General features: G+C 42.3%; 4 protein-coding genes across 5 annotated transcripts; all 4 read right to left on the reverse strand.

Annotated features, from left to right (window-relative positions):
* Positions 1-1,661: 1,661 nt before the first annotated feature.
* Positions 1,662-4,508, reverse strand: LOC116203873 (probable prolyl 4-hydroxylase 12). Its single transcript, XM_031535834.1, has 7 exons — positions 4,247-4,508; positions 3,562-3,666; positions 3,269-3,326; positions 3,090-3,191; positions 2,533-2,590; positions 2,274-2,437; positions 1,662-2,189 (listed from the first exon to the last, which is right to left on the reverse strand). Exons 1-7 carry the CDS (start codon positions 4,312-4,314, stop codon positions 1,836-1,838), a joined length of 909 nt encoding a protein of 302 aa, XP_031391694.1. The 5' UTR covers positions 4,315-4,508; the 3' UTR covers positions 1,662-1,835.
* Positions 4,509-4,880: 372 nt separating this feature from the next.
* LOC116203871 lies at positions 4,881-8,315 on the reverse strand. Its single transcript, XM_031535832.1, has 5 exons — positions 6,600-8,315; positions 6,306-6,364; positions 6,042-6,170; positions 5,620-5,755; positions 4,881-5,473 (listed from the first exon to the last, which is right to left on the reverse strand). Exons 1-5 carry the CDS (start codon positions 7,302-7,304, stop codon positions 5,120-5,122), a joined length of 1,383 nt encoding a protein of 460 aa, XP_031391692.1. The 5' UTR covers positions 7,305-8,315; the 3' UTR covers positions 4,881-5,119.
* A 523-nt stretch (positions 8,316-8,838) lies between these two features.
* On the reverse strand, positions 8,839-13,939 carry LOC116203870. 2 transcript variants are annotated; one of them, XM_031535830.1, is made up of 10 exons: positions 13,440-13,939; positions 12,840-12,917; positions 11,606-12,597; positions 11,292-11,380; positions 11,063-11,166; positions 10,882-10,984; positions 10,717-10,792; positions 10,511-10,625; positions 9,885-10,416; positions 8,839-9,755 (listed from the first exon to the last, which is right to left on the reverse strand). In XM_031535830.1, exons 1-10 carry the CDS (start codon positions 13,741-13,743, stop codon positions 9,263-9,265), a joined length of 2,886 nt encoding a protein of 961 aa, XP_031391690.1. In that variant the 5' UTR covers positions 13,744-13,939; the 3' UTR covers positions 8,839-9,262. The 2 variants fall into 2 exon arrangements, with proteins under 2 accessions (XP_031391690.1, XP_031391691.1); XM_031535831.1 differs by having other exon boundaries at positions 12,840-12,928; positions 13,440-13,578.
* Positions 13,940-14,457: 518 nt separating this feature from the next.
* LOC116203872 (signal peptide peptidase-like 1) lies at positions 14,458-17,171 on the reverse strand. Its single transcript, XM_031535833.1, has 4 exons — positions 17,045-17,171; positions 15,518-16,461; positions 14,887-15,087; positions 14,458-14,740 (listed from the first exon to the last, which is right to left on the reverse strand). The coding sequence occupies exons 2-4, from the start codon at positions 16,319-16,321 to the stop codon at positions 14,624-14,626; spliced, it is 1,122 nt and encodes a 373-aa protein (XP_031391693.1). The 5' UTR covers positions 16,322-16,461; positions 17,045-17,171; the 3' UTR covers positions 14,458-14,623.
* Between the last annotated feature and the right edge of the window lie 4,357 nt (positions 17,172-21,528).

Consider the following 21,528-nt stretch of genomic DNA (forward strand, 5'->3'; position numbering starts at 1 on the left):
CTCTTAGTCACTCACAGTAGCAAGAAGTTCAATAATAATAATAATGTTGGGAAGGTTGTGCTTGGCCAAACAACAATGCAACAATTAGTCTTCCTCCCCTAATAGTGCAATCAAGATAGGAACCAATTAATTAACCAACAAGTAATAAAGAAGAAAAACACAGAGAATTTTTGTGTGGAAAATTTCGATGTGGGGAAAAATCACGAGATCGACTCTGAATCAACAATCTACTATCAACGAAGATTACACAATATTTTTCATTAAGGGAACGCCCTTGGATCCATCAAACTCAGAGAACAAGCTCTTGGATCACTAAAACTTTACTTTTGTCATCCACAAGGGTGGTTTACAAAACTAGCTACAACAGCACCTAGAGCACTCGAAGTCTGACCGTTCAGAACCTAGCCCCACATGTGGTGAAGCCGCTGTCAAAGTTTCGCCTCAATCGGAGTTCATTTGCCCTTCCAATCGAGTTTTGATCTCAAGCTAGTCGCATAGAAAAACTTGCCCTGCTGCTCTCTGTTTTGCCGCTGCTTTCGGCTAGCTTTCTGCTAGTTTTATGTCTCACGTGACTCCACACTATTCTCGGCTCTTTTGTTGAAATTAACCTTCACAAAGGTGGGTCCTTGGGCCTATTAAAACCCGATAAAAGCCCAACACGATTTGAGTCCAATTTCTTTCAAATTGAAGGAATACCCAACAAATAATAATAATAATAATAATAATGTCTCATAAAATTAAATCCCACAAACTATATTTAAGAAAGTAGTATGATCATTTCAAGTGCCTATTACTCGTCACGAACCTCCAAAGAACACTGAACGGGACGAGAGGAAAGGCAGAATTGAGCTCATATGTGGGCCAGTTTCGTCTCCATTGGTTCGGCCCATAATATTTGTGGGCCGGATGAGTCCACTACTGAGGCGCCCGCCAATTACAAGACGGACGCGAAACGAACAGAATCCGTCCCATACAACAAAATACATTGTTTGATCCTCAGCAACCAAAGCAGAATGGAAGAGACGGCGGTGAACAGCACCGGGAAGAAGGTGATGTCGCCGTGCGACGTCGAGGATCTGAAGAAATGCTTGGAAGAGAACAAAGGCGACTACGTGAAGTGCCAATCGCAGATCGAAGCTTTCAGGTCTTCTTGTTCGATCAAGAAGCCGGGCGCTTCCCCGGAGTCGTCGCCGAAGCTCGACTCCGGCCGGTGACCTCTCTCTCTCTCTCTCTGATCGCCCTTCTGCCGCACAGCTCGTGAATTTCGATTTTTCAGTACCAAAAGTCGATGTTAAAAAATTTCTGTAGTGTGCTGATTGGTAGTTCAGTTGCCATCTTTGTCGTACAATAATAAATTCTCCCCGGGAGAGATTCGAGTATCCTCAACCTACTCGGGCCCGGCATTGAGAGTGTCCAATGCGCCGCCCGCCTGGACTTAAATTTACTCGACAAAATTGTGATTTATCATATTTGTTGATGGCAAGTTAATGTTCCTTTTTCCATACAAATTTTTGAAATTTGTCTGCTGGATTCTAACAATTCCTCACGTTATACTCGAGAAGGGAACAATCCCATCACATCAAAATCGGGCACTATTCCGACACAATGAAGATAACACGAATATGATTTGTTAGAACGACTTAAAACGCAGATTCGGCACATTTACAATATCTCTGCCTCAATATATATCGAGAACTGAAACCGATGAGCAACCTGCTTGAAATCGAATTATTTGCTAGACTTTGACTTATAAAGATTGAAAAATTAGGTTATGCTATGGCATCATGCCGAGAGTGGGAAGTCAGGAAGTTTGGCAATACTGACAATGCAGTATATTAGCAGGCATTGCAGCTCTTCCTACATGTCCCATAGTAATCGGGTGAACCTATCATGAACACGGGGTTGTTCTTGCATTCGCCAACAGCGGCCCACCTTGGGCAGTTCTCATCCTCGTCCGTGCACTCACTGCCTTCGGGTCCTGATCGTGACGTTCCTGAACTGACGGCTCTCGAGTAAAATGAATTTGTGGCAGTCCACATTTCCCCCTCAAGAACAGGGCATCTCGTGTGCAAGCTTCTCTCGTCGGGTGAAGCACTGGGTTGGCTACTGAAGAAAAGGACAGCATTCCCTTTGGCGGGTCTCAGAGGATTATCTTTGCTGCCACAGTAAGACCAGCTCTCCTGCTTCGGCTGCAAGAAAAATATAAGTGAAGGCCCGAATGCTGACAGTAGTTCCATGTAAATGCAAATGACGAAAATTTTTCATGTTCTGACCTCCGAATGGGGGAAGAGAATCTCGCCACCACTAGCAACATTCGAAAGATATATAACAACTGTTGCCACCAAGCTCTCCCTTGGTGAATTTTTGCTGTAGTAATCGTATTTCTGCTTTGTATCTTCATTCTCAAGGTGTAGAATCTGCATAGCCCGACTGTTCTCTGAAAGGGCAACAGTTGATGAAGATCAAGCAATTATACGACAGTAATAGAAAGTCCCTTTAAGGAAGATAGCAATTTGAAACAAATCAAAATACCTCTCGGGAGGAAAGTCCAAGCAGACAGTTTTTGCTCAATCCTTGCGACTACGTCATCCTGAAAAGTACGAAGTTTTAAGACTTACAAATGAAACACAGTCGGAGAAGAGTGTTTAGGTTTATATTGGTGATGTTCTAATGATTCTGCGACTGCCTCCTTTGTGGAGTGTAAGCAATATTACTGAGAAAAGACCTAGTGATACTATGTATCTAGATTCTCATGTTGTGACGTGTTTCTATTGTTAGCATAAGAATGCACTTCCTTCATCCTGCTATTGTAACTCACAGGCATTAACAACCCGCTAAAAAATTCAAAATTTTGAGTTCTCAGTTCATCATTCGAGTTCTAATGCGGATAGGATACTTGTGACTATGTTTAAAATTAGAGCACATAACGTGATGTGATCACATCCTCAGTTGCTGGAAGTAGCAGAAATGAAGGACTAGAATCTGTTCAGACAAAATAAACTGCAACATGCCATGAGCTGTGACAGAACAGGACCGAGTTTGACAAGTTTTGTTTGCACAGGCAGGAATTGAAAGATGTGTAAACTTACTTTCATGTCCAAAGGAATTTCTGAGCTCAGTAGCTGCCTGCTTATGGAGACGTTGCCTGAGTCATCACCACTCCCCGTGATTTTATAATTCTTGTCATAAGCCTAAACCCAGAAGATGACTTTTTTTATATATCGATCAGAGCAATCCATATGTATCATGGGCAAAGACAAGGATATACCAAGGAAATCAGATGATCACACTCTTCTTTGCTAAGAAATTCCTTGTAAAGGAAGATCCTGCAGAAAAGAAGATTTTATTTGTCTTGAGAAGCGATTCGGAGTCTTAGCCATATTTAGATAATCCAAACTTCAATAGTTCCATGACAACTGATGCTTCAGAAATAACGAGTGAAAGACCTTGTATCGTTATGTAGTAGCTTATAATGGCATCATAATCAAGAAACTATGGCATCATATCAATGGAAGGTATGAGAACAAGTACCATGAAGTTGAATGCATCAAAGTACCTGACCTTGGTTGCCAAGAGAGCTGGACAACTTTTGATGGATCAATTCTATCAGAGTGAGAGGCATGGCCCAATTGAATGCCGGCATCCTTAATTCGTAGTTCCTTACGGCTAGCGGACGAAAGCATTTGAACAACAGAGTTAATTAGACTCCATATAGAATCACAAAAGCAGTGAATATAACAAAATCACTTCCTAGCAAGATCCAATGGTGCCCTGTAATCTCCACTCCAGTGACTCCAGAGTGGCCTTCCCAAAATCACAAGTTCGCAGAGCACCCCTTCCAGTGTACAGGTTTGATGAGAATCAAACTGAATTGTCTATGTCAATTCACGGCATTGAAAACTCGAAAATCGTCGCAGGCAATTCATTCATCGTCAACTTTGAATGTACAGAAGACACTAATACAGAAATCGCGAATTCAGAAGAGAACATATCTCGTCTCCTCAACTAGCCAAACAGTTCATTGATAATGTTTTTAGGGCAGAGTACAGTGCAGAAAAGCGATGAACCAGCTAGATCAGAGAAGAAACAGTGGATTACTACCGCGGAGACAGCACAAGCTTAGCACTGAAATCCACAGTTTGCAGGGAAAGCAAAACATTCCAAAATCACGACAAGCAAATGCGATGCCGATGAGCAAATACAATCTCAGGGCGAGAATTGAAGCGAGGAGAAACAGATGATATACATTTCCGCGAAGCAGCTCGAGATAGGCAGCATAAGTGCCAAGAGAAACACAGAGGCGGGGGAAGCCATTGCTGACTATCGTGGATAGAACGGAGGAGCACGAGAGAGAGAGAGAGAGAGAGAGAGAGAGAGGGAGGGAGAGGGAGAAGGAGAGTCGTGCGAGAGCTTAAGAGCGGAGGAGCTGCGCGTCGCAGAACTGCAACCGGATTTCTTTCATGAACGTGGAAAGTTCGTTTCTTCTCCCGCAAGTACATGACAATATTTTCATTTCCTAGGTGTGCTCGGCCTATTAACTGACGTTAATCATCGTATGTCAGGTTATCGACTTGGCCCGAGCCACGAGCCATGAGGTGTATCAAATATTTCAGCATAAATCACGAGATGCAATGAAATTGACAAGTTACGCCACATAGTGTATCAAATTACACTGACACTGATAGAGGACGGATACTGCTTTGCTCGGAGAACACCTCCGGCATAAAATCATCCCTCGATGATCATATAATACTGGAACAGATCTTGACTCCTTGATACGTAACCTGTCTGCCAACAAACGAGGGGAGTAATTTCGAGCACCATCGATGTTTATATCAAGACATTTTACTGCTGAGCGCAGATGCAAACTACCACCAAGATAATCGAATAATGTTCTCGTCATTAATTTATTTGCAGAATAGAGGTTGGTAATGTTGATTAAGCTGCAAACATGATGACATGCCATATAACTCATAAGATCACTCTCTTCTATCCTGAAAGCAAACCAATCGAATCATTTAACCGCCCATAAGGAAACAAGTACAAAAGAATCAATGAAGCTATATCAACCAAAACTCATGCTCATAGAAGAATCTTTGCTGACAGGATTCAATTCATATCAATCGCCACGATGAGATTTCTTCAGGGTCATGTGGCCTGACTCATCCCGATCAAAGAGGCGCTCAATGAGCTCATCCCAGCTCTCGTTCTTGCTATTCTTATGGGACGAACCAACAGAAAAAGATGCGTCTCCTTTACTAGACCTCCCTGACTCCTGGCCTTCTTCTTCCTTGTCTTGTTGCTCGTTGAAAGTGCCATACTGAGAGGGTGAGAATGCATGTGGGACTGCTAGGGTGACGGCCCTCTTGAGGGCGGCCTGGTACTCCTCAGTGTGTTCCTTCTCAATTGTCTCCTGCCTCTCCATTCTCTGCTTTGGGGGAACCTCCATGATATGATCTTTCTCGAGCATCAACTGGCACGGGGAAAGGATTGGAAGATTGAGATTGGAGATTTTGGGACCAACATTATAAAGCCGAGCCTTACATTTGCTGGCAAGCCTACACGTTTTTTCATAGGGATTGAGTCTGGGATTTCGAAAAGGGAGACAACTCAACTTACATCTATAGCCCTCTGAGCTTCTCTCTCTATCCAAATGATGGCATGATCAGAAGTCGCATTACAGGAAATAACTATGTGCTCGAACCTCCCATCCACCGGCACTGCTGTCCTTACAACTGGAGGAAATCTACCCAACCTGCACAAGAAGTAGACGCCATTAAGGAGAGGTCAGCACTCATCATGAAACAACTTCCTCGAAGAAACCACCTGCATCTTTTTTAAAAAGACCAATGTTTACTGGCTTGTTCAAAAACACGAAAGTGGACTCAAATGACCAATGTTTACTGCCTTGCTCAAAAACATGAAAGTGGACTCAAATGACAGGAACTATACTCTAATCACACACTTGGTAGAACACCATCGGCATGAAATAATAGCATAAGGTACCAAAGGGGGCTAATTAAATCTGACAAAATTTATACCTGAAAGGTTTCCTCTCAACAATGTGATAGAGGCGACCTGGAGCGTACAGTCTTCTTGGGTCCTTGAGCATCTTCTCCTCGGATATACACGTATCCCTCATGCACCTGGCGCATAATAGGCAAGGCAAACTGCCAGCAAGAGAAGAAAACAAATTCAATCAAACAACAGTGGAAAGGAGCTCTGCCAGAGAGGGACTTCCCTAACTTCAGAAGGACATCAACTGAATGTAGTTATAGTGAAAAGACTGTCTGACGAGAATATACCAGAAAAGAGACTTGAAAATATCTTCCAAAGGTGTAGCTGTCCGCGGTAAGAAGTCATCCTGGTCCATCACAAGAACATTAAAACAATTTAACTGGTTCAAAGCCACTCTGTAACCTGGACAAACAACTCCAGTGACCTAGCATCAATTGGTCAAGGATTGTTATATTAATAGTGAGTTTAACTCTGACGCAGAGTCAAATGGTCATTTGCCACATTGACCCAAGTACTTCCAGTATAGATGTAAACACTGTCAACATGACTCCACAGACAAAAGAATAAACTAATGAACTTGCCTGGAGCACGACCGAATTGATGACATCAGCATACCGGACTGCCAGGTTCAAGGACATACACCGGGCAGGAGCAATAGCATATCCTCTTACCCGCTTCCTCTCGATATTCCCCAGCTTATCTAGATTCCTCACCACGACCATGGTTAACAAAGCCGCCACACCTGACCCTAAGGAATGTCCCGCGAAAGTCAAAGTATAATTGGGGTACTTCTCCAGCAACTGCTTTAAGACTTCCGTCTCCATGTCTAAAACCCACACGGCAGCCTTCAACAGCCCATTGTGGACATACCCACCATCAAATTTCCTCTTCCCGAGCTTATTGTCCAACATAACTGCGTAATCGCTCTCCTTCGCCATATTAAGTCCCCTAAAGGCAAGCACAATATCAGTGTGTTTGTGATCAATGTAAAGCATGTAAGGCGGGGCCCGGCCCTGGGCATCCTCATAGCTTCTGCGAAGGATTAGGCAGTCAGGGTTGATCCCGTATCCCCCAGGAGGTTCCCACAGAGGGCACCGCAGGTCTTCCTCGTAGACGGCAAGGATGTACCGGCACAGGCGGGGGACTGGCTCAAACTCTTCGGCAGTGGCAAAGCCCCAGGTCTCACTGTCATGGCCTGCACTGTGGAGGCACCGCTTCCAGGCCCACCGAGCACAGGCCAGGCAGTAGACACACTCGAGGAGAGGGACCCCACATATCATCGACATGGTAATTCGTTATTTACACCAGTTATTCACTTTCTGAAGCAGGCAAGCCTACCTGGACCCAGTCTAATCAGAGACAGATGCTGCACATTGACCCCATGGATCCAATGGTTCACAGTGGCCAATTTGATTAGGCTGGGATCAGTGAAGAATTACACTTTACGAGCTCAAGATCTCTCAGGATGACACCAAAAAGAATGGACTTTAACTTGATAGGACGAACAAGAATAACACTGAAGTGGAATGACCAAACGTGGACTGACTATGCAGCAACAGGGTGCAGATGAGCTGACGATCACATGAACAAGCATTAGGCAAGAAAGATATCTAAAACCAAGAAATGGAAATTCAGTAATCGACTCCGCTGCAGAGCAATAATAAATGTCTAAACAGCTGAAGAAATTCAATCAGGATCAACAGGACTGTACGGTGGGTATGATCAAATTCATATCGACTGGGTTCTGCAGATGATGCCAACGCTGAAGTAAGAACAGTGCAGAAGTAAATTCAGCACCAAACTTTAACTCAGAGACTCATGAGCTCTATACAGACAACAAAGAGTATCAGAAACTAAAAGCATAAAGCTGATCAGTAGAAGCACTCATCGGAAACTGAAAGTCAAAGATGCTTAATTGTTCGATCGGAGATGGACTGATCTGGGTCTGTGGCCACTGGGGACGAGAAATTCATTGGAATTGGATAGATGGGTGCCCGAAAGTACCAATTTTGAAGGAGAATTCGAGCAGAAATGAGAGGGCAGAATATGAATCTCCCGTTGACAATGTGAGAACTCTGCGAATAGAGAATCGGGGGTACTGACTCTCCCTCCGCTCCTTCACTGGTGAAGAAGAAGAAGAAGAAGTGACAGTTACATACTTTAAAAAGGGGGAGTCGGTTTGGTGGGTGATGAGTTGTACAGGGTAGAGAAAATGGTAAGGAATTGAATGGAAGTGAGGAAGAAGGACAAGGGATAGATGAGGGGCATGGATTCGAGTGGGCGGTACCTGCTGGTCAATGCCATGGCTGAGCGTTGTCGAGAAGACGACATTGTTGGAGCTGGAAGGTGATGTCGCTCGCAAGCCGAACGTGATGATCCGATGAGAGGCCGAAAGAGTGGCAATATTGTAATTAGAACTGAAATTAGGGGCCTTCCCCTAGGGAAGTGATCTGGCGTCAATCGCGGTCAGGTGTCTGGTCCCTTTTTTTTTTTTTGGGTCCCTAACAAATATTCTCTTGAAGCTCAAAAAATTAGATTACTTGCTATGTAAGTTGTTAGCAAAGTTGACAAAATGGTTCATCAAATGTGTCGGACTCATGGCATTTTAATTTTTATAATTTGTAATTGATGCCGAAAAAAAGTACGGCTTGTTCACCGCGAGTGGTCCACTGGTGGATCGATGCCAAATTCGAATGATAGAGCACTTTGGAATTTATTAGTTCATACTTTGATCACACCGTCCCGAGTATGTATGAGATTTTACAAGAAACGAGCGTGGGAAGAAACCACCATGATACAGAAAGATGGAAGCAGACGAGATGATGCACAAGAAGAATATTCTTTCCATCAATTGAGTTCGTCGTAACAACTGTTCGGGGCTTCACGGGGATCCAACCAATAACTCGAAGGTCTTGCACAAACTGCCCCAAACAATTGGCAGAATCCTCCGAAATCCCATCCCTCCTTATTCATTGTACATAAAATGTACCTCACATGAGAATTTTATTCGGTCGTATACTACCCACAGACAACAGAACGCGGAATTGTGAGCCGCCAAGCTTGTAAGCGGAGCCTGATGATTGATGACCTATGCATTTTCCTCCAAAACTTGTCTTACATCTATTTCCAGGATGCTAGACAAGCATCTGTTACAATAAGGAGCAAAAGGGGAACTTAATCGTACCTTATAGCCAGTTGATCACCACGAGAGAAAAGATGCTGAAAGAAAGAGAAGGGCAGGGGTTCATGTTTTGAATTTCTGGGTGAGTTTCTCGACTCCTCCTCTACAGTCTCCCACGAGCCTTTTCGCACCCTCCCTGAGGTTCTGGTTTATGTCCCCCACTCGATGCTTCAACTCTTCCACTGATGTGCTCGTCTTCACAGCAGCAACATCTTTAAGTTCCTCGGCCCTAGTTAAGGCATTACGAGACCGTTCTTTCAATTTAGAAATCAACACATAGATTATGTTCACAATCTTGTCGATAACTTCCCTTGACTTTCCCACGACAGTCGCTGCCATGCCCTTGAGCTTCTCCACCAGAGTCTCAGCTCTGCTCACAGTGCCTTGCAGAGAGTACTCCTTCGCCGCATTCACCCATGTATCTCCACCAGAAGCTTCTTCTTGGAGGTCTGTTTCCACGACAACTTTGATACCTTGTCTCTCCCACCGATCTCTAGCTTCCTCAAGGGCTTTCGCATGTTCTCTTGCTCTCTTTGCCTCATCTTCAGCCCAAGCCCTGCATAAAAAGGTGGATCACTCCCGTAAGTGCCAGAATGACTTCTAATGTATTTGACAGTTTTGCAATGAATTAAAGTTCAGATATTCTGCAGCATAGTTCCTCCTAAAAAATAGAAAGATAACTCACCGAGCCATCGACAAAGCTTTACGCTCAACTTCCAGCTCATATTGTAGGCGAGCAATTTCTTGGCTTTCCTTTTCTGCATCCATCCTAAGTTTCTCAACCTTTTCCTTCTCATAGGATATCTCCACCTTATTGCTCATAAGAGTTTCTAGTTGCTCTTCCACTTCCCTTCTTAACCTAGAGAGAACTTCCATTTCTGATTCAACAGCAGCTCGCTCTTTCATCAGGGCAATCTCATCCTCCTCTCTCTTGGCCCTCAAATTCTCCAGTTCATTCCTCGCTTCTTCAGCCATCTTTTCTACTGCATCAATCTTCTCCCTTTCGATTGAAAGCACTTTCGCGAAGTTTGCATTTATGTCATTCTCGACTTGAGCCACTAAAGCAGTATGAGCAGCAACAGCATTCTCAGCCATTGACTCTGCCTCAATACGAGCAAGCTCCTCACTCACTACATCAGCAGCCTCACCAGTTGCAAGAGCAACAGCAGCTTGGGCTTTCGTAACTGGTTTTTCTGGCTGGAACAATTTCGTGTAACCTTTGCCAAAACAAAGAATGAGAAACATTAATTATCAATTATCAAGCCCAAAAGACAAGACTTCTCACTGTCAAGATGATTCAGTATGACTCACCAAATGCAAGAGCAATTATTCCCTGCTCTCCGGAAGACATATCAGCTACAAGTGCAGGACATGCATCGGGGTGAATTTTTTCCACATCGATAAATCCAGATAGTTGGTGGAGAACCTTGATAGGAAGAATTCATTCAATTGTCAGAATATAATAACTTATACGAGTTTCTAAGCAGATCCAAACCATATCAAGTTCAAATACGCACCTTTCTATCAGCTTCCGGTAGCTCCTTCTTCTCCAGGGCCATCTTCCAACTGACGAGATCTTGACGCGATAATGGGCTGTCACATATATATGAGATGAATAGTGAGACAAAGGCCATCATGTGCAATATTGTCCACAGAAACTGTGATAGTATCTCAGCTTATACCTTTCAGGAAAGAAATAGTAAGGACTCTCATCTTCATCAGCTGCAGACGAAAGTATATCTCTCCTTGAGAGCTTACTTGAGATAAGCCCGGCTTCTGCTAAACCTGATATATTTGAAAAATTTCAAACAGAGTCACTAATAGGCTTGGAAGATGGAAAGCATAAAGATACTCTTCACTGACCTTGGATGAAAACAAAGTCAGGGTCTTCGGGGGTAATATCGTCAAATGCAAGCTCAGTCACATTCTCAATATACATCGCAGGATAAACCTTTGAAATTGTGTTCCTGCGAACATGTAGAAGTTGTCAGACTATTTAGTGATTGAATAAACCAGTCGCTACATAGAATGGCTCAGTTACAGGGCATTGCTTGTTTCGTCACCAACCAAAAAAATGTAAGATTATTTATACCTTGAAAGAGCACTGCTTGCTGAAACCAACCATCGGGCATACTCACGACGAGTACAAAGATCCCCTGCCTGGACATCATTTTCAATGACCTGAAAAAGAGATGACACAGAATTGCTAGCACGCCTCAAAATCATGACAAACTTTAAAGTATAATGGCAAGAGCAGATACTAGCGTGTATGCTTTTTGAAGTTATATCTCATTTCAAAAGAAAGGGAGAAGATGAAAGGCATATAGTTGGAGGGGGGAAAAAAGGAAAAACTCGTCATCAATAACTCAAAAACAGAGGTATGTTCATGATTGTGCATACAAGTACCTTCATGGCCTGCAATGCAGCAAGAGCTTGCCCCTGAACTTGATCAACAGCAGGAGGAACCAAAACCTTTCCAGGCGTTACTCGTAGAGCCTCAGAAATGACAGATGGAGCAGGTATACCAGCAGAGGAGAATATATTCAAAGAACTTGGAGATTCTGAGACAGATTTACTTTCATTTGTCTCATGTTGGCCGTTCTTTATTTGCTCTTTAGCCAACGTATTAGCTGGAGCTGACATGGATACAGTTCCAAATGAATGAGTTTCACCTGAATTATGCACTTCCATGGTTGAACTAGTTCCTTGGACAAAAACTTCAGGCGTTCTACCCTGTTCATAGATCTCTTCAGGTGTAGCCATATTTGACGTGTCACTTTCTGACAAAAGCTGAGTTTCTATAGTTTTCTCCTCATAATCACTTTCAAAGTGATCAATATTGCCAGACTGATATGATGAATTTAAATTGGCATCCTTTAACGGTCCATCCTCCTTGTGGTCAGCCACGTCATTTTTGAGACTCTCATCAGCTGTATAGTCATTACCCAGCTTATCTTTTGGTGTGTGATTTGAATCAACAACCCCACTATCAAGGCTGTTATATGAAGCTGTATTTCCAGAAGCAGCCAAAGCATCAACTTTCTCTGAGTCTGGCAATAATTCGGAGCTTAAACGTGTACTGGGGGCAACTAAAACATCAGCAACAATATTTGCTTCATCCTGCAACTTTTCTTGCTGAGGACTTTGGGAGGCATCAGTACCAGTGTAGACATGACCATCATTTGGGATTTGAAAGAGCACGGAATCATCTCCAGATCTATTTTTCTCAGAGAGAGATGGAGAATCTGTGTCTATACCTGTCTCATTTTCTGGGTCAATATTTTCAAGTTTTATATGCTTGTCCTCCTCTTCATGCTTTTGAACGTGAACATTCTGATCTTCAGGAACCAAGAATAGTTCTTGTTGTGTCGTCAGGGGCTCCATCTCTTGCTTAGGCCCTGTGAGTCAACAAGACTCAGTAACACGACCACAAATTTCTATTATATAAACAGATTCATACTCCATAATGATACCCTATATTTGGTTAAGCAATAATGGCCTTCTTGATATAGACAGGGATTACCTACAATACTATCACTCCAAGGCGAATGAAATCAGAGAACTGCCCATTAATTCATATGTTACATTGGGTGTGGAGCAGGCATTAGCACTTTCTCAGGAAGAAAAGAAAGGGACTTACTCAGGGTGCTTCTCTTGCCAACAGCCAAAGCTGCAAACGTGAGCCCAGCAGCAAAGACAACTCCAGCTCCAACAGCCACTGAAATCAAGCTAATCCAAAAGTGTTACTAGTGCATCAAAACAACCCAAGAACAAGGCCGACTTCAGCATTCAAAAAGCAAGAAAACCGAGAAGGGGAAACGTAGACAAACAACTATCTCGAGTTAAACTTGTTAATCACTCTCATCCTTTCCAGTACTCCATAGCTAAGCAAGTAATCCATTCTTGTCTTCTTCCTTCCAATACTCTCGTAGCTATTTCAACATTCCTATTTTGATTACTCGTAGTCAATTTCATCACATTCACAAGACCACAAAATTTATATGTAGTATCCTCCATGGAGTAAACCCTCTTTTCCATTGTCAGTATGCCTCAGGAACCGTCAATTAACATCAGAAAAGACCATAAATTTCGACTGTATATACTTCAGAGTGCGCTTCCTCATAGCTTCATGCTCTAAAAAATGACGCTCGACACCATTGCTTAGAGATAGATAAACCATCGTTCCAGAATCTACGAACTGTTGAGACAAGAAAAGGGCGCAAAATCTCTCCTTTCATACCTCCAAAAGATTTCTTCTTCTGCAACTCCTCAGGTCCAGGCTCGGAATCCTGCCCATTACCCGACCCAGACCACCCGGACAGTGAATCAGCTCCATTGTCCGGCCCCGCCCACGAGCCGGAGTTGCGGCTCCTCTGAGCTCCGTTTTCGTTCTGAGCTACGCAGAAAACTCGAATTCGACGGTCGAGCTTCCTCAGCCGAGTCCTCACGAGAACCGCCGGCGAGAGCCTCCGGAAATTGGCGCCCCCGAGGGCGAATCGGAGCTGGAGGCAGCTCGGAGTCCACGTATCAGCCACCGAAGCCATGCCACATAGAGAGAGAGTGAGTGAGTGAGAGGGTTTGAGGAGAATTCTACAAAGGGTTTAGTTTGTTGGCTTGTGGAGGAGATGATGAGAGAGAGAGAGAGAGAGGTGTTCTGTCTTGTTTCCTGACGTTGACGGCGGCGGCAGAATTCGTATGTGAAACGGAACTTTTGCCCTTTTCCGACCACCGGAACTTTGAGGCGACTCCTAACGCTCTTCCATCTTGTTTTCTCCTTAAGAAGGAAACAGAGATTTCTCTATTGTCTGAATTATCAAAAGATAAAAATATTTTCGACCATAGTAATTAGGATCAAACTATGTGTTAAAGTCATACCCGGTGCCAACGCTTAAACGAGGATTATCATTTACATGTGGTTCCGGATAATACCACTGATTCAGTCGAGCAACCGGAAATTGAGGTTTGGAATTTTCAAATTTTATTATTTGACTGATGGATGTGGAATAGAATCACAACTGAACTCACAAGAAGATCCAGATGACAACCATACTCCAAAGATCACCCAAACTAGTCATGAGGTGAACAAGTCTCTTGTTCAGTTGATCAAATCCTGATTTCACATTAATTCCAAGTATCATTAATATATCATCTCGATTGAGTTTTCAACTCTTTGGATTTGCCCCATCTCACATATCAGTTTAAACATATCAGACTGTCGGTGTCTCCCTTTGGTACACAGCATGGGTGAAACGATGGGAGAAAGGGGCGAATCTAGTATAACTAGAGAACATAGATTTGATTCTGGAAAAAGTTCGCTGCCACCGTTTGGTATGGTAACTACTTCATAGTAGGGATACAAGTAAACTTTGAACTGAATTTACAACTTGCAGGGCCTTTGCTGCCTCTAAACCAAAGACGAAAGGCTCAGACCTCTACTGATCGAGCTTTATCATTCAAGCATGGCGGAATTCCTTCCCAAAGCTCTTCGAATTCCTTCCTCATCCAAGAAACAATAACAACTGGGCCGAGCGTAGAGGGCACCTATATTCGCCATATCAGATAAAGAATATAGAATATACTGCTTTAGCTTAATAATTCCAAACAAAGTAACCAAAAACAATATATGGGTGAGAAAAGAAAACGAATGCATGAGAAGAGTCATAGAATAAATTCAGATAAGTACATACCAGATAGAGGAGGGCAGGCTGAGGGGAATGAGTCAAAACACCAGCAGCTAATGCAGTGACGAGTCCAATAGCATATCCTGGAAGGGCATACCAGATGTATTTGTGCCCTTTTGAGGAATGCAGTTCTAAGAGACCGACAATATCCCTGCTCTTCCGGTGATCGAAACAGAGAACTAATGCTAAAAGCATTGCAGGAATTGCCTGCAAAGTGAACAAGAATCAGGCGATTGAGAATGAATGGAAAGAGAAAGGGGGTAGGGTATAGCGATGCAATGATATCAATAAAAAAGTTTTATGCTTCAAAATTTTACAGGAATGTGGATGCAGAACCAAAACACTATGGCTGACAGCCGCACAGTCTCACTTTGAACAAGCAAATACTTTTGAATCCAACACTCTGATGTGCATTGCCAATCTTGTTATTCCATAATGCAAGAAGGATGTACTTTTGGACCTTTAGATACACAGACCAAGGTATAAGCCTTCTACCAACCATCCTTATCGGATGAGTGTGGCACCGTGACCATGTGACACTACCTCTATATAGTCATGAATAGTTCTAGCAAACCAGCCAATAACAAGTCACTGTAATTTGGCACGAACTACTAGGAAAGAGAATGAGATGGTATACCATGTCCCCGAGACCAAGCATCGTGTAGTCCACTGTACCTCCTCCAGGAACAACTCCACCCAACAAGTTCCTAGGAAACATAATCTTCACTGGCAACTCCAACTTTTTTGTAATGAGTTGCAATCCAGGAAGACTTAAGCTGTTAGCAACAGTGTGAACTGGATTCAGTGCTTGCTTTGTGGCCACTGACACCATCACATTTGCTCCAAAGAATCTCTCGGAGTAGAAAACCCAGAAAATGTCGTAGACGAAAAGACAGACGAGGAGCATCGTGCATATCTTGATATTCGGCAGACGAACATGGCTCACGAATGCCATACATATTGAAATGCCCAGCAAGTTGTTCAAGATCCAGTGTCCAGAAACAAGCCAAGCAACAACTGTACCAGTACACGTGATAAGTAGAAGCCCCTGGATTCGTGTAAAAGACTTGGAGCAGCACCGTGACACATATGGGTCAGCCAAATTAAACTGCGTCTTCACATAGGCCACATGAGGTGATAGACAGAAGAAAAGAGAGGACACAGAAGCTACAGCAGTAAAGGCTGTGAGGAGCTGAGAAACTGATGAGAAGAGGTAGAACATCAACAGCAAGCTGCAGGAGCTCATCATCGGTATCAGGAGCGCTTGGGACCTGTCTAAAGTGATTGAAGCTTCTGAAAGATCACGGTTCCGCTCCATTTCTTTCCCATAATTTAGCGCTCGAAATGCAGAACCAAAAGTTACAGCTATTGCAGTCAAAATGAGGGTGAGGGGGGCTGGTTCAAACAAATATAACAGCTTCCACAGAGACTCCATTGGCATAAGATTTTCCTTCTATTCTTGTAACAGCAATCTACCAGTCATGCCAATAATTTATCACAAGACACTCATAATCGCACCAATCCTGCACCCAAAGCCGCATGAATTCCTCACTACAACATAGATGGGGAAATTAATGCAACCTGCAAAACAATTACAGGCCAAAGTAAGATTTCCCGAAAATGCAATCAAAATACAGGCATTGAAACATTGATTTATTGGCAGACTTCCTACAAACTCAAAGCCAATTCCCACAGAATTTAAACAACGGCATTCTCGGAAAAACAACAACTTGGCAGGGTACAAGCTCCGATCAACAACTTCGGATGCTCGACGAGCTTTGGAAACTAGACAAAAATTAAGAATCTGAGCATCAAAGGGAACAGGACTCAGAGAACATGACTCGGAGAAAAATTAAGGCCTCGAGTCGTCAATCTATTGGCAGGGTGCTGCACAGTTCCAGCAAAGGGAACATGACTCAGAGAAAATTCAGACACGGCTTCAACGAAACAGCATTGTCGGAAACAAAACAACTTGGTCGGGTATGAGCTCCGACCGACCAAAAGTGAGAAGCTGAACAGCAAAAGCAGCAAGTCAATGCAAGTTTCTAGGGCTTCAAAGGCGGGATCAATTGGACAATTCCGAGCACAGACACACACTGACGGCTGAACCGTTTTCTCCTTCAACTGCTAAACCACTGAAGATCTGATGAATCGATTGACTGACCTTGGACTCGGAAGAGCTTGAAGAAACTCTTCCCCTCTGTGTCTTCAGATCGCAGCAGAACAGCTCCATGTCAGAGCTGCATCGCAGACAAAGGGACGATGTGGTTCTCCAATATTTTCAATCAGGACCTCAAACTTTGAATGTTTTGACTTTTTTCCAGAAAGTTTGTAGTCTTTGTGCAATTCCGTCCGAGGCCAAAACATGGGCCCAGTCAACGATGGTATCAAGGTGCTGGGCTTTAAATTCGGGTCTAGTTAACACTTATTGGTGAACCAGCCCAGTTTACATTAGATGATTGCCTAATTAATGAATTAACAACTGGGTTTTTTGTTTTTACCAACAGAGACTAGAGGGCATAATATAATTATTATAAATCATAATAATTAATAAAGGGATATGGGTAATCCTGCTAAGTATCGAACACGAAATTTATTGGTTACTAGGCGAGAACGTACGTTATTACGCTACATCCTCTTTTGATAATTAATAACTAGCCTTTTTATATATGTTCATAACAAGATCTAAAAAGGGAATTTAATAAAAAAAAAAGAAGATCTTTTATAGTAGAGTTGGATGCCGAGGTACTTTATGACTTCCTTGTAAGTTCTTCTCAAGACAATCTTACACTCATGCCACTTCTCTCGGATTGCAGGACTCTCTTCTGGATATTCGATGACTTCAGGGTTTGCCACATATACAGTGAAGCTAATGCCGTAGCTGACTTTTTTGCTAGGCTCGTTAGGAGTGATTCACGTCCTCGAGAAGACACTACGTATTTTGTTAAACCTTCTGTTGGGATTGTTAATATTTTGTTATTAGATGTTGCTGGTCTTTCCTATACTCGCCTCGTTATTTGCAACGAGACTCTTTGGTTGTTCCCAGTGTTCGACTCACTACTCGCAACCAAGATTATTTATGATGCTTTTGATAGTTATATGATTCTCTATCCGTAACCCAAGAGGAAAAAAAAAGTGATTTTAATTTTGATGATTAGATTTGTATATGATTAATCTAATTCATATGGATTTCCCTATAGAGAATATTGAGCTCATACCAACAGATAATTAGGGCCCATTTGGATGGGCGGAAACCCAATTCTATTCTAGCCCAATTCCGCTAGGATTCTAAGCCTATGTTTCTTGGCTCTTATTTGGGTCACGATCCAATTCTGAGGGAACTCTTACACTGCATTTGGTTCGCCCGAATATAACTAATGCAGAATAGAATGGATATGGATTAGAATAGATAGATAATATAATTGAAATTTTATTTGTTTGGTTAGAAGGAATAACAAAACTAATAACTGAAATTTTATATTTGGTTGATCGGAATATACGGAGAATATGACATGTTTCAAAGCCAAAAGACGCATATACCACTGATTTAAAATATTACAATATTGTAAAAAAAAATCATTGTTAATCTTTTTCTTCGAATATGAGCAGTAGCACGAACAGACATGGACATCCACTGCTCTGCCTCTCGAGGCAGCCGTGAGTCATGATCCCAATGGGTGAGATCACCTCGGGTTCGCGAACCCAGCCCCGGGGTCGTGAGCCACCGATTTGGGTGAACCCAAACTCGGGAGCCATGGGCTCGTCTTTTTCTCTCTAACTTGAGCTCTCTTGATCCTCGCCTCAACCGAGTCAGTGCACGAGAAGTATGGGTTGGGTCAAACCTGAGATCTTGACCCACCCGTGTCTCTCGCGAGCCCTGTGTAAAGGTTGGTCTGAGATCGCGAGCCTTGGGTTCGTGGCCGAACCATATCCCACCCCAATCTGGCTTCTTCGAGGTCGACTCCGACTTCGTGGCCTTGAGAGACCCGCTGGGAATGATAGAAGTTGCCGTCGGAGGTGAAGTTAGGGAGGCAACAGGAACCGTGGCGATGGAGGGGCGAAGCAATAGTGTCGGTGGCAATGGAGGGGCTGGACCAAGGGCAAGATGATGATTGTGCCCATATATATCCGATGGTAATTTCTATGGAGGAAGGGGGAGTTAAGCATGACAATTATCTCTCTATGGAGGATGAGAAAAGCTATCGGGAATCATTCCCATTCCGGATGTAAACAACGTAGGAAATGTTATTTCCGCAGAATAGATTCGGAAGGGATTAGCAATTCCAGTCAACCAAACGCGCCCTTAATCCCTTCATACTCGGATTAGCAAATCCCCCTCCTACCTAGATTTGGAATTTGGATCTCATCAGAATTGGGCCCGAGGATGAGATACCAAATATACCCCCAACTCCTAGCTTCCTTCCGCCATCGTCACCTATTGACCTTTGCTAACGGAGCTTTGACCGACCTATCTGGGCTGGTCTCGGCACAACGTGGCCGGACCAGGCCTCGTTTTGGCCATATCTCATTGGGGAGGCTCGCGAAAACCCTCGTTTTCGCGGATCCTCACCGACCTTCGCCATTGTCCTCCTCGGACAGCGCTGTAACGAGACCCCTCCTACTCTTGTTCTTGGCCCACATTCGATTCAAGTATGCCTCTCCTTTCCTCCTATCCTTGGCCCTAACGGGCGCTCTTCGAGCTAAGCCTCGCGCGGAGCCCATCGCTCCAAAGCCTCGGTTTGACCCAATCGAGTCATCGCAACCCTTGGGTTGGGCTCGGGAGTGCACGCCGAGCCAAGAAGATGAACCCTCGTGAGTCCTTGTGGTTACAAAGCTATGACATCACCATCATAACTGTTTTGCTACTGTTCATCCTCTTCCTCGAGAAGATGAACAATAGCTGTAACATTTTTTTATATATTTTAAAAAGAGTGGAGTATTTAGGGTGCGTTTGGATTCAGAGTTAAAAGTAACTTTGATTTTGATTTTGATTTTGATTTTGATTGTGGAAAATGACAAATGAGATGTAATTATAAATTTGACTTGGGAAACATGTATTTTTGTTGTGTAGTGTGTTGAGTTAAAGTTAAAGTTAAAATTTTTGACTTGAAAAACGTGCGTTTTTATTGTATAGTGTGTTAAGTTAAAGTTAAAGTTAAAATTAAAATTTTTTATTCCTGAATCCAAACATAACCTTAATGTCTTTTGCCTTTTGTTTGGTAACATAAAAACAACCAAATATAGAATTTTAATTATCAGTTTTGATATTCTCTCCTATCAAACAAACAATTTTTTTTTTCATAATCTCAATTCTCATCATTCAAATTTCCTCATCTTTTCAATTCTATTCTTGTTAATTTCATTATAGCGAATCAAACGTCACCTTATCCTTATTACCTTCAAGTATTGAAATCGAACCCATTCTTGGTATGTCCTACAATGAGAATTTCTCGCAGCACTCTTGCCTTCATCCATGACATGAATACCTCCTAGAAAACGTGGCATTGGCGATCGAAATGTTGGCTATCTTGCCACGACTTGTTCAAAATGCACTACTTGTAATGAGTATTAGTTACCTTCTAGAGAACATCTGTCATGCATGTCAGAAAATATAGTGCTATCACTATGATAATATGCAGATCAGAAAATGTAGTGCTATGACTATGGTAATCATTTGATTCATCGATAATTCTTTGGGGGAATTGATGCGAAACCTTGTGCTTCCAATCTTGATTCGACTTGTAATATTCGGATTTCTCTTTCAAGGGATCATAATAACTAATAAAAGGATATGGGTAATCCTACTGAGTATCGAACATAAAATCTATTGATTACCAGGCGAGAACGTGCATTATTACGCTACATCCTCTTTTGATAATTAATAACTAGGCTTGTGTACAAAACTGATGAAGAGAGTTTTCCTAAACAAATACGACATTTATTATTGTGCTTGAACATTACATGTGCTCAATAGGAGAAGATAGTTAAGCCTCCTTTATCCATAGATATACAACTACAAGCGATACCCTGCTCCTCGAATTATATAGTCTAACATTATATCCGGAGGTATATGTACCATACATTCAAAATTCACGATTATTAAAGCTTTTGTTTGGTTTTCAAGTTAAATCACGATCCAACTTAATTTGATTTTGTATAATAATTGTAATTGTTGATAAATATATGGATGAATAAGATTATATATTTATATGTATATATAGATGTGATAATAGATGAGAAATTTATTATTAAAAAATTAATTATAAAAATAATTAGAAAAAAGTATAAGTGAAAATTTATTATAAAATTAAGAAAAAGACAATAATAGTGATTGCAGTGTTGAATTTAGAGAATAATAGAATTGATAATGGTAAAGTAAAATTTTTTACCTACAAACCAAATAAACCCAATTATTCAATTATTTTCACTTTTAAAATTTCAAGATTAAGTTTCAGGCATTGAATGTATACATGTACCATACACACGTTAAAAACGAATGCATTGGAAAAAAATTTCATATATATAGCGTGCAAATCCTCTCTTTCTTATTTTAAGGGTTAATTACCTGCATCACTCCCGCTCTCCATATTTTAGAGTAAATATTATGTAAGTCGCAAATTCTTGGGTCGTAAAAACTCTGTAATGCTC

This window comes from Punica granatum, chromosome 4 (assembly GCF_007655135.1).
Source record: "Punica granatum isolate Tunisia-2019 chromosome 4, ASM765513v2, whole genome shotgun sequence".
NCBI classification, from domain to species: Eukaryota; Viridiplantae; Streptophyta; class Magnoliopsida; order Myrtales; family Lythraceae; genus Punica; species Punica granatum.